The sequence below is a fragment of the Mesoplodon bidens genome, assembly GCF_964165515.1.
Source record: "Mesoplodon bidens genome assembly, chromosome: 15".
Lineage (NCBI taxonomy): Eukaryota > Metazoa > Chordata > Mammalia > Artiodactyla > Ziphiidae > Mesoplodon > Mesoplodon bidens.
Window position 1 is genome coordinate 72,190,301 of NC_138171.1, and position 13,002 is coordinate 72,203,302.

General features: G+C 40.7%; 1 protein-coding gene across 4 annotated transcripts in view; it reads left to right on the top strand.

Moving 5' to 3' along the window:
* Nucleotides 1-209: 209 nt before the first annotated feature.
* The window catches only part of SHLD1 (shieldin complex subunit 1), a 103,090-nt gene continuing 90,297 nt past the window's right edge, over nucleotides 210-13,002 (top strand). The window contains exons 1-3 of one of the 4 annotated variants that reach the window (XM_081256672.1): nucleotides 8,966-9,086; nucleotides 10,890-11,071; nucleotides 11,891-12,322. In XM_081256672.1, coding sequence (XP_081112798.1) covers nucleotides 9,034-9,086; nucleotides 10,890-11,071; nucleotides 11,891-11,955 — 300 coding nt within the window. In that variant the 5' untranslated portion in view covers nucleotides 8,966-9,033 and the 3' untranslated portion in view covers nucleotides 11,956-12,322. Of the gene's footprint in view, nucleotides 245-8,965; nucleotides 9,087-9,108; nucleotides 9,184-10,889; nucleotides 11,072-11,890; nucleotides 12,323-13,002 lie in introns of those variants that run through there. The other 3 variants (XM_081256670.1, XM_081256669.1, XM_081256671.1) reach the window with 3 other exon arrangements.

The following is a 13,002-nucleotide window of genomic DNA, read 5'->3' on the forward strand; positions in this document are numbered from 1 at the left end:
TTTCCCTTTAGTGTCCACCAAGCACATTTATCAATAAACCTCTAGAAATTGCCCAAACTAGCCATTTGTGGAAAGCAGTGTTGGCGGAGCCAATGCCCTCAGTCAAGATGGCCGTAACTGCCTTCCCTTGTTCTTTCCTGACCTCAGCAAAGATGGTTCCTGCGACTTCCTTTCAAACTCTGCTTTTCCGGTAACAAACGTGGAGCCAGCGCTTCCGGTTTGAGGCAGCTGCTGTTGCGGGGCGGTGAGTGAAATCGGGGCCGGGTGATTTTCTGGGCCAGTTTTCTCTGCGGACTCACGAGTGGATCGGATTGGGGGAAGGGAGGGGGTCTCCGCAAGGCATCAGGCCGTTCTCTCCTAATTGGGAAGTTACGGCTGCTTTCCCTGGCCTGCTCCCAAACCTCTCCTCCCCCACCACGGGCGGCCTCTGCAGCGAGCGCCTTGGGGAAGCCCCAGAATTTGCGTGCAGTGTGTCTAAATGAGCTTCGGTTCTTCTTTTTTAAAAAAAACTTTCTTGAGACATAATTGACATATTGTAAAAATTTCCCATTTAAAGTGTAAAATTCAGTGGTTTTTCATATATCCCCAGAATTGTGCATCCATCACCACAATCTAATTTTAGAATATTTTCATCAACTCTAAGAAGAACCTTGTACCCATTAGCAGTCACTCTCTATTCACTTGGCCTCCCAGTCCTAGGCAATTGCTAGTCTACTTTTTTGTCTCTATAGATTTGTCAATTTGCATATTTGATATAAATAGTAGCGTACAGTATGTGGTCTTTCTTGACTAGCTTCTTTCACTAAGTATAATGTTTTAAAAGTTTGTTCTTGTTGTAGCATGTATCGGAACTTAATTCCTTTATTACAGAAAAATATTCCTTGTATTCATATACCGCATTTTGTTCATCCATTCATCAGTTGATGGACATTTGGATTGTTTCCACTTTTTGGCTCTTATGAATAAAGCTGCTGTGAACATCTGTGTACAGTTTGTGTAGACACATGTCTTTATTTCTCTTGAGCACATATACCTACGAGTTGGATCGCCTGATCCAAGTGTAACTCAAACCATTTGAGGAACTGCTAAACTGTTTTCCAAAGTACTTGAGCCATTTTACCTTTCTGTATGTGGATATCCAGCTGTCTTAGCGTTGAAAAGACTGTCCTTGCCCTGCGGAATTGTCTTGTCATCCTGGGGAACTTCAGTCGATAACTGTAAGATTTTACTTCTGGACTCTCAATTTTATTCCACTGACTGTTTTTATTCCAATACTACACAGTCTTGATTACTGCAGCTTGTAATTGGTTTTGAAATCAGAAAGTATGAGTACTCCAAATTTGTGTTCTTCGTTTTCAAGATTGGTTTGGCTTGGGCTTCCCTGGTGACGCAGTGATTGAGAGTCCGCCTGCCGATGAAGGGGACGTGGGTTCGTGCCCCGGTCCGGGAAGATCCCACATGCCACGGAGTGGCTGGGCCCGAGAGCCATGGCCGCTGAGCCTGCACGTCCGGAGCCTGTGCTCTGCAACGGGAGAGGCCACAGCAGTGAGAGGCCCGCCTACTGCAAAAAAAAAAGATTGGTTTGGCTTTATGGGCCCCTTGCATTTCCATATGTACTTTTAAGCAGTTTTGTCAATGTCTGCAAATTTAAAAAAAAAACGAACTGAGATTTTGTAAGAACCGTATTGATCTGTACATCAATTTGGGTAATATTGCCATTTTAAAATAGTAAGTGTTCACTTCCATGAACATAGGATGTCTTTCCATTCATTTAGAACTTTAGTTTCTTTCAACATTTTAAAATAGTTCTCAGTGTACATGACTTACATATTTTTCATTATGTGTACCTAAGTATTTTATTTTTTGATGCTATTGTAAATGAAATTACATTCTTTTTTAAAAATTTTATTTATTTTATTTATATTTGGCTGTGTTGGGTCTTCATTGCTGCATGTGGGCTTTCTCTAGTTGCAGCAAGCGAGGGCTACTCTTCATTGCAGTGCACGGGCTTCTCACTGCTGTACCTTCTCTTGTTGCGGAGCATGGGCTCTAGGCACGTGGGCTTCAGTAGTTGTGGCACATGAGCTCTGTAATTGTGGCTTGTGGGCTCTAGAGCGCAAGCTCGGTAGTTGTGGTGCATGGGCTTAGTTACTCCACAGCATGTGGGATCTTCCAGACCAGGGCTAGAACCCCATGTTCCCTGCACTGGCAGGCAGATTCTTAACCACTGTGCCACCAAGGAAGTCCAAAATTATATTCTTTTTTTTTTTTTTTTTTTTTTTTTTTTTTTTTTTTGTGGTACGCGGGCCTCTCCCTGTTGTGGACTCTCCCGTTGCAGAGCACAGGCTCCGGACGCACAGGCTCAGCGGCCATGGCTCACGGGCCCAGCTGCTCCGAGGTATGTGGGATCTTCCCAGACCAGGGCACGAACTCGTGTCTCCTGCATCGGCAGGCGGACTCTCAACCACTGCGCCACCAGGGAAGCCCCAAAATTATATTCTTAATTTCATTTTTAGGTTGTTTATTGCTAGTGTATATAAATACAATTGATTTTTCTGTATTGATCTTGTATCCTGCAACCTTGTTTAACTTTAATTATTCTAGTAGTTTTTTTAAAGTGGATTCATTGGGACTTTCTATACACAAGATCATGTTTTCTGCTAATAGAAATAGTTTTACTTCTCTCTTTCCAATCTGGAAGCCTTTTATTTCATTTTCTTGCCTAATTGTGCAGCTAAAGGTTTTAGCTCCAGTACAATGTTGTATGGAAGTGATGAGAGCAGTTAATATTAAATTGTTCCTGAGCTTAAGAGGAAAGCGTTCAGTCTTTCACCATGAAGTATGATGCTAGCTATGGGTTTTTCAAAAATGCCTTTTATCAGATTGAGGAAGTTCCCTTCTATTCCGAGTTTGTTGAGTGTTTTGATCATGAATGGGTATTTGACTTTGTCAGTTGATTGTGTGTGTGTGTGTGTGTGTGTGTGTGTCTGTTGTGGTTTCTGCCCCTTATCCTAATATAGTGTATTACATTGATTGATTTTCAGATGTTAAAGCAACTTTGCTTTCTGGGATAAGTTCTGCTTGGTCAGGGAGTGTAATCCTTTTTATATGTTGCTCGGTTCATTTTGCTAGTATTCTGTCAAGGATTTTTGTGTCTGTATTCATAATACTGGTCTATAGTTTTCTTGTGATGTCTCTGTCTAGTTTTGGTGTGAGGATAATGGTGGGCTCATTGGGTAAACTGGGAAGTGTTCCCTCTTCCATTTTTTAGAATAGTTATCCACAAGAGGGAAGGACAGGTGCAGTGGGAAGAAGCAAGGCTTATTGGAAAACCTGATGGAAAGAAAGCAGTGGGGTCAGAGGTTGGGGGAACTAGGCTAGAAGTTTCTGGGTGGTAATTAATGTTTCAGAGGAGGAAAGAAGAGGAGAAAACCTTGGGATATCCTTGAGGAAGTCCAATTGGAGATGGAAGATGAGCCACAGAGCAGGCAGGAAGGAACAGACAGAGCTGGGATGTCAGCTCAGTGAGCGGCTTCCTGAAAAGTAAAGAAAGAATGTCAGAAGAAGGAATTTCTAGAAGTTATGGTGGAGTGATTGAGTTGGTGGAGATGAGAAAATGAGCCAATTCTAGACTCTTGAGAAGTCTGTGGAAGTGAGAGGAGATTGGCTGTGAGGAAGGCAGGTGTCAAAGGGTTTCTTTTTGATTTTCTTTCTTGACAATTTTCATATTGATATAATTTTATACCTTCAAAAAATTGCAAGACTAGTACAAGGAACTCCCAAATAACATTTTCCAGATTCATCAATTGTCTACACTTGCCCCATTTACTTTATCATTCTCTCTCTTTCATACATACATATATATATATATATATATATATATATATATACATATATATATATATATAGTGCAGACATCATGTCTCCCTAACACTAAATATTTGAGTGGTATTTCCAAAGAATAAGGATATTCTTTTACACACCAGGTTTTATTGAAAATGGGAGTGATTTGGGCCTGTTGAACAGCGTAAGTGAAGGTCCAGTGGAACAGAAGCCAGAGAAGGGATTATCGTCTCTGAAGGCTTCTGGAAAGGTCCAGAGAGTGGAATCTAAAGCCCAGGTGGAGTGGTTGGCCTTTGCCACCCAAGGGACAGCTCCCTGTTTTACGGAGAGGTAAAGCAGTGTGCAGATGTGGGAGCCTTTGTTATGTTGATAGAGCTGAAGAAGTTCCTCTTTGCTGGCTTCTGTTTCCCTTGTCAATTAGGAAGTGAGATGATATGCTGAAAAGAGGAGGAAGGTCTGTGAGTGATGGAGAGGGTCTGAGTTGAAGAAGAGTGGAGAAAATATGAAAGAGTCAAGGAGGGGGGTTGAGAGGAAGTTATGAGATAAACATCTCAGGATTCATTTAGCCAGATAGCCCATTCCAGGTGGGTGCTCAGACACTTAGAGTGAGCCAGTCTGCCCTGACCTATTTGATGACTCTCATGTCCAGCACACGGAAAATAGGGAGATAGTTGAGGTCGTCTAGGCTGAATTTTGCCAAAGGAGTGTGATGAAAAGACAGAATGGGCAGGGCAGGGAAGTTCAGGGTATTGACAAGACTGTGAACCGTAGAATCTACTGGAAAAGAAGCAGGATGGCTATAGGATGGGAAGTAGAGGGGCAGATGGGCTGGTGGTTGGCTGGGAAGAGAGGAGCCTGTGATTTGTTTTTTAATTATTGCTGTTTTACTTATTGGAGCTAGCCATCATGAGCACAGAGATTGTACTAAGTATTTTACATGCATTCATTTTATATAATCCTTATGACAACCCTATGAGGTAAGCATAGTAATCAAGCCATTTTTATAGATGAGGAAATTGAGGTTAAGTGACTTGCCCAAGGTGACAGCTAAAAAGTGAGAGCAGTCTCTCCAACTCCAGAGCCCCTGCACATCTCTGGGCATTTTTCCAGAGCTTCTTAGCTGTGTTCCTTACTTCACGTTTACCCTCCTCTCATTTGTGTTTCACTCAGCTGACAGAGTGAGCCTTTGAAGATGCAAATTGATTATATCATACACATCCCCTCAGAAGCTTTCATTATATCAATTTTTAAATGGAAATATGTATAAAAATAAGTGAATTGATGGATGAAAATAGAGCTGGATAGGTGGTTATCTGATAAAGAAAATCATAGTAAAATGTTAATTATGAAATCTAGGAAAAGGCCATATGTGACAAGCCCACAGCTAAGATTAGGAACAAGACAGTGATGCCTACTTTTGCCACTTCTATTTAACATAGTACTGGAAGCTCTAGCCAGAGCAGTTAGGCAAGAAAAAGAAGTAAAAGGCATCTCTATTAGAAAGGAAGAAGTAAAACTGTCACTGTTTGAAGATGACATGATATTATATATGGAAAACCCTAAAGACTCCATCAACAAACTGTTAGAACTAATAAACAAATTCAGCAAAGTTGCAAGATGCAAAATCAACACACAAAAGTCGGTTGCATAATGAACTATCACAGAGAAATTAAGAATACAGTCCCATTTACAATTGCATCAAAAATAATAAAATAGGGCTTCCTTGGTGGTGCAGTGGTTGAGAGTCCGCCTGCCGATGCAGGGGACATGGGTTCGTGCCCCGGTCCGGGAGGATCCCACATGCCGCGGAGCGGCTGGGCCCGTGAGCCATGGTCACTGGGCCTGCGTGTCCGGAGCCTGTGCTCCGCAACGGGAGAGGCCACAACAGTGAGAGGCCCGTGTACTGCAAAAATAAATAAATAAATAAATGAAATGAAATAAATAAAATAAAATACCTAGGAATAAGTTTTTTCTTTTTCGTTTTAAAAGATTTTTGTTTTTACCTAGGAATAAATTTAACCAAGAAAGTGAAAGACCTGTACAGTGAAAACTATAAGACATTAATGAAATAAACTGAAGAAGACACAAATAAATGGAAAGGTATTCTGTGCTCATGGATTGAAAGAATTAATATTACAATGTCCATGCTACCCCAAACAATATACAGATTCAATTCAGTACCTAGCAAAATCCCAATGACATTTTTCACAGTAATAAAACAAACAAAAAAATATAAAAATTTTGGAACTATGAAAGATTCCAAATAGCCACAGCAATCTTGAGAAAGAACAAAGCTGCAGGCATCATGTGCCCTTATTTCAAACTATATTACAAAGCTATAATAATTAAAACACTATGGTATTGGCACAAAAACAGACACATAAATCAGTGGAACAGAATAGAGAGCTCAGAAATAAACCTGTGCATATATCAATTAATTTATGAGAAAGGAGACAAGAGTGTCCAATGGGGAAAGGACAGCCTCTTCAATAAATAGTGCTAGGAAAATTGACAGCACATGAAAAAGAATGAAATTGGACCACCATACACAAAAATTAACTCAAAATGGATTAAAAGACTTGAGCTTGAGACCTAAAACTGTAAAAATCCTAGAAGAAAATAGAGGTGATAAAGTCCTTGACATACGTCTTTTTTTAAAAATTATTTATTTCTTTATTTTTGGCTGCATTGGGTCTTTGTTGCTTCTTGTGGGCTTTCTCTAGTTGCGGTGAGTGGGGGCTACTCTTCATTGCGGTGCACCAGCTTCTCATTGTGGTGGCTTCTCTTGTTGCGGAGCATGGGTTCTAGATGCAGGGGCTTCAGTAGTTGTGGCTCGCTGGCTCTAGAGCGCAGGCTCAGTAGTTGTGGTGCACAGGGCTTAGTTGCTCTGTGGCACGTGGGATCGTCCCAGACCAGGGCTCGAACCCGTGTCCCCTGTAATGGCAGGCAGATTCTTAACCACTGTGCCACCAGGGAAGTCCCTTTGACATAGGTCTTGATGATGATTTTTTGAATCTGACACCAAAACCAAAAGCAACAAAAGCAAAAATAAACAGGTGGGACTATATTAAACTAAAAATCTTTTGCACAGCAAAGGAAACCATCAACAAATGAAAAGGCAACCTACTGAATGGGAGAAGGTATTTGCAAATCATATATCTGATAAGGGGCTAATATCTAAAATATATAAAGAACCCATATAACTCAATAGCAAAAAAACAACCAATCCAATTAAAAAATGTGTAGAAGATATGAATAGACATTTTTTCCCAAGAAGAAATATGGATGGCCAACAGGTACATGAAAAGATGCTCTACATCATTAATCATCAGGGAAATGCAAATCAGAACCACAATGAGATATCACCTCACACCTGTCAGAAGGGCTAATATCAAAAAGACTGGCGGTCCAGTGGTTAAGACTCTGCGCTTCCAATGCAGCGGTGCAGGTTCGATCCCTGGTCAGGGAACTAGGATCCCACAGGCCGCAGGGCGAGGCCAATAAATAAATAAGTAAATAGAGACTAGAAATAACAAGTATTGGCATAGATGTAGAGAAAATGGAAACCTCATGGCAATGTAAATTGGTGCCACTATAGAAAAGTGTGGAGGTTCCTCAAAAAGTTAAAAATAGAACTACCATATGATCCAGGAATTCCAATTTTGAGTATTTATCCAAAGAAAACAAGAACACTAATTAGAAAAGATATATGCACCCCCATGTTCATTGCAGCATTATTTATAATAGCCAAGACAGAAAAACAACCTAAGGGTCCACTGATGGATGAGTGAATAAGGAAGGTGTGATATATATGTACAGTGTAATATTATTCAGCCATAAAAAAGAATGAAATCTTGCTATTTGCAATAACATGAATAGCCCTGAGAGCATTATAAGTGAAATGAGTCAGAGAAATACAAATACTTTATATTAAGCTTATAGATACAGAGAGCAGATTGGTGGTTGTCAGAAGTGGCTGGGGGAGAGTGGTGGAAGAAATGGGTGAACTGTTTTTGGTTTTGTTTTGGTGTTTAAGTAACTTGAGTAAGAATAAAGAAATCTAGGCAGTAGCTATATGGATGGTCACTGTATTAAATTCTTTCCACTATCCTTTGTTTGAAATTTTTCATGTAAAATATTGGGAGGAAAGAGACTTAATTGGAAAAAAACAAAAAAAGTACGTAGTTCCCTGGCAGTCCAGTGGTTAGGACTTGGCACTTCACTGCCATGGCCTGGGTTTAGTCCCTGGTTGGGGAACTAAGATCCCGCAAGCCACATGGTGCGGCCAAAAAAAAAGAAAAAGAAAAAAGTAAATGAAATTAAACTGCTTCTTATACATGGACCCTGACTGAGTTGTTTTTGTAGATTTGTAAGAATCTGTAGAGCAATGGCTGCTTTCTCTTGGTAAGCAGGTATTTATGTACTGAGAAACTTCTTGTGCCTGCAGTCACAAGGCATCCTATACTCACAAGTATTGGAAAATAATACTTAGATTGTGTAATTAAAGCACCTTTAAGAGAAGGAAATAAGTACTTCTGGAGAAGGAAATTAAACCACATATCAAAAGTTTTGGGGCAAAGGATAATCATTGCATTCTACTTGGCCAGCCTAGGTAGTTTCAGATCATTAGAAGGGTCTCACCTGTCCCTATTATTTGATTTCTCCTGTACAAATTCATTGAGTCCCAAATACTGTTTTACATGCACAGGTACTTATTTTGTAATAAACAGGATTCTGCCTTTCAGTAGATGGTTTTTTTCTTTTTTTGTTCAAATAACCAGTTTGGGATGTATTTGACATTTAATATAAGTGATTATAAAAGAAAAGATAGATATCACATCAAGGTGCTATGTGTTTTCAAAAAGGATTCCTTTTGTTCCATGTCATTAAGAACGACTTCTGTTGCTGGCTGATTTCAAGGCACCTTTGTAGGCAAGCAGGATACGTGGCTGTCATTTATTAACCTGTTTGTTCCCTTCCAGAAACCTCCAGAGCAGTGTTTGGTAAGATGAGGGCAGAAAGAGGAGCCACAGATGCCTGCAGCAGAGGTGTTTGCTGAAACGCCGGGCTTGGTTGGCTAATATAGCAGCGTGCAAAGACAGGATGTTCTTGCTTCTTTGGGAATCTTGATCACCTCACTCCTTCCAGAAGCAATCAGCTGATGTCTTGGCTCACTGTCTGCCTGAGCGAATGTCCACAACAGCATGTGACTGGGTGTCCTCACATGAGAGGGGTCTTGCCAGGTCTCTCTGTTGATTTGTTTTTACACCTTCTATCTTTGCTTGATCAGGTGGTAGTTTGGGCTGCAGTCGGGAGGCTCTGGAGCTGGGTTCATCCTAGGTTGGTACTTTCTGGACGGGTTTCCTTGGGCTAGTTACTCTACTTCTCCTGTGTTTGGGGCCGACTATCTGACTGTAAATGAGGGTAATAATAAGATTACCTGCTTCATAGGGCTGTTGCAGATGAAGCTCTTAGCACAATGCCTGGCCACCAAAAAGCACTTAATAAATGCTAACTACTCGCATTATTATACTGTTCATGTTATTCTGAAATTGCTTCTGTCATTCAGACATAGATCTTTCAACTTCTGACTGTCATTTTAACAGCTGGATAATATCCCATACTTTGGCATACTGCCTCCTCCCAAACCTATCCTTCTCCTGTCTGCTCTCACTCAGTTGAGAATACAACCCTGTCACTGAAGCTACCACTCTTTGTTGACTTCTGGTTCCTCTTTAGCCCTTTTATCCATTCAGTTATTAAGTTCGACTCTTATTTCTGTTCCTAAATATCTTCTTAATCTGTCCCCTGCTCTTGGCTGCTAGTGCCCTGCCTTCATTCACATGCTCTTCCTCTCTCACCGGGACCACAACAGTTGTCTGAATTCCTGTTGTTCCTGAGATTGCCTGCTGTCCAGCTGCCAAATCTGCAGATCTGACCATGTGTCTCCTCTGCATGGTACATGGTGGCCTGTGGTAGTCACAGCGTGTGCTGTTGACCATAGTAAGATTTACTGATGACAACGTAAGAGGCAGAGAGTAGCAGAGGGTCCAGGATCTCCCCAGGCCCATAATTATTTTACAGAGAGGTGGGCAGGGCTGGATGTACTGCAAAGAGCCCTCCAGCCCACACCTAGACATCAACCAGGAGGGGTGAGGGACACCTAATTTTTAACAAGAAATGTCCAAAACTCTCAACACCTCTTGCCACTTGTGGTTGCCCAAGCTGGTTCCTCTGGGGTTCATACTGTCCCCTGGCCATGGCCTGCCCCACACTTGGGGACAGCCTCCTCCAGAAAGCCTACTGCCCCTCTCTGGGCGCCTCTTCATCTTATCATGGTGTTAGCACTGTCTGTCTCTGTGTTTGGATCATCCCAACCTGAGCAACTCAAAGGAGGTGTCTATCACATTCATCCTTGCATCCCTGGGGCCTGGCATGTTAACAGTTGTCTGAAGGCCACAGAAGAAGATGCAAATCACCTGTAATTTCACTACCCAGAAATTAAACCACTGAGTTAATTATCACTGGAATTAATTTGGGATATAACCTTCTGACCTTCTTTTCTAGCTATAGGTCTGCATATTGCATACACACACATCCCGCACACGATATTTTATAAAATATGGATCAAACCCTACCTATAGTTTTTAAATCTTTTTCCATTTAACATATCATGGACCGTTTCCCATCTCATTAAATATTTGTGTAGTCCTTGGATTATAGTGCAGTACAGTATTTCATCCTTATCAGGCAAGCAGTTCACTTTCCAGCTGAAATGATTCATGGTTTCTTTCTCTGCTGAGAGTTATTTGTTTCTCATGATGAAGAAACATGGTAAACAAATACTGGGTCTAAAGCAAAGACAAGGAAGACCATTAATAACAGGAAAGTAAAGTGAAGACAAGGAAGACTGTTAATAACAGGAAAGTAAATTATTTTGGTTCTACTGTTGTTTGGCCTTTAAGGTGCTTTAAGCCATGGCTATAATGGAGGCTCCTCTTACACAATGCCTTCTCTATTGAATTGTTTTATTTCTTCCATGGCAGGACTATGGCAAATCAGGAAGCCACTCCAGGAAGCCAGTCAGAGGAGAGCAGTGCTTTGGACCTGCCATCAGCTTATGACATAAGGGATTACGTGTTGCAGAGACCCAGCCAGGAGGCCAACAGTGAGGCTTATAGTTCTGAGGAAGCCCTTTCTATTCCTTGCTCTTCTGATACGGATCCAGGTAAGAAGCACAGTTTAAAACAAACTAACATTGAACAAACAAACAAATCCTGACATATACCTATATGTGATAGTTTGTTTCTCTGTCTTCCAAAGGCAGATCTCTGAGGAATCATTCATTGTCTCAGGGAGAAAAACATCTTATCTAAGCAAAACTGTTGGGAGAGACTTCAAAGGACAGCCTCCCTGGTGGAACCAGGACAAGGAGCTGTTTCCTGGAGGCCTTTTTGTCTGAGTCCCTTTCTGATCTCCATCCAAATCCATTTAGAGGCAGGGAGCACTTGGTTCACTAGGGAGAGGGTAGAATTGTTTTTTTTTGTTTTGTTCTTTTAAAACTTCAGAAAAGAGCCATGTGGGCCTGTTGTGTGTCATAGGGACTTTAGTGTTCCTCTTATGAAGTATACTCTGGATTTAGGTAACAACTTTTCTGTAAGTTTCCCTGACCGAATTGCCGAAAAGTCTGTTTTTTAAGCTTAATGATAATTCTTTGACATAGTTAGTGACCATCTCTGGTTGTAAAGCCCATCTCCTCCCTGTTTATTGCCTAATCCAGACCTGTAGGTCCACATATTCAAAGCTTTGCCACTTACTGGTTGTGTGACTCAGGTCGTATTTCTTAACCCCTCTGAGTTCCAGAATCATCTACAAAATGGGGATCAAAATGCTTGCTTCATGGAGTAGGTTTAACTCAGGGAACAGTGCAGGGACACATCATAGTGTTTGCCATACATTGGTGCTCAGTCAATTGCCATTACAGTATTCTGGTGCTATTATTATTGTTGTTGTTAATATTAAGAAACCCAAATATATATTTTTAAAGAGCACGCAGGTACTAAGAAAATGTGGGCCTTAATGAAGATGAATTCAACATTGGTAAGTAAGTAGGGTGTGTACCTGTCATTATCTTTAAGAATTCTATGAAAAAACAATACTTTTAAACTCCCTGATGATTCTGTTCTGATTTTCAGGACATAGTCATCAGGATCAGTCAGATTGCTGTTTAATTTAGTTCCAGAGTAAGAATTAGATCATTTCTTATCCTTTTTCTTTCTAGGCTCAGAATCTTAGTTCATTTAACCTTTCCTCTTCCCTTCCCATCCTGCTGCCTCTACATTACTTTCCATCCCAAAGAAAGCAACTGTTATTAACTTGAATTGAGTTGACCATTGAACTATTTATATTGGAGTACTTGTTTAAAATCTAGACATTTCATGAAAAAAGATTCTTCTGGAAGCCCTTATAAAGGTCTAAACATGGGAAGGAGCACTCGTATCCTGAGACAACCATTTTGCACGGCATGGGGAGGGGTGGTGCTGCATTTGACTGTCTAGTTTGAATTCTGGTTCTGCTTCTTTCTGTGGTTTTGCCTTGGGCAAGTCACTTGGCCTCCATGTCTTGGTTCCTTCATTTGTAAAATGGAGATAGTAATGCCTACCTTGTCATGGGGCAGCCATAACGAGGGTCAAAGTGTATGAGGTGTAATGCCTGGCATGTGGTGGGCTTTGGAAATCCAGCTCTTCATGAGTTCAGCACCTGGGCGCCTCAACACACCACCACGCTGACTAGGCTCCATTTTTTTTTTAATTGAGCTGTAATTTATGTGCAATATTATATGTTACACGTGTACAACATAGTAATTCACTATTTTTAAAGGTTATACTCCACTTATAGTTATTATAAAATATTGGCGATATTCCCTGTGTTGTATAATATATCCTTGTAGCTTATTTTGTACATAATAGTTTGTACCTCTTAATCCCCTACGCCATCTTGCCCCTCCTCCCTTCCTTCTCCCCACTGGTAACCACTAGTTTGTTCTCTATATCTGTGAGTCTGTTTCTTTTTTGTTATACTCACTAGTTTTATTTATTTATTTATTTATTTTAAATTTATTTTATTTTATTTATTTATTTAAAAAAATTTTTGGCTGCA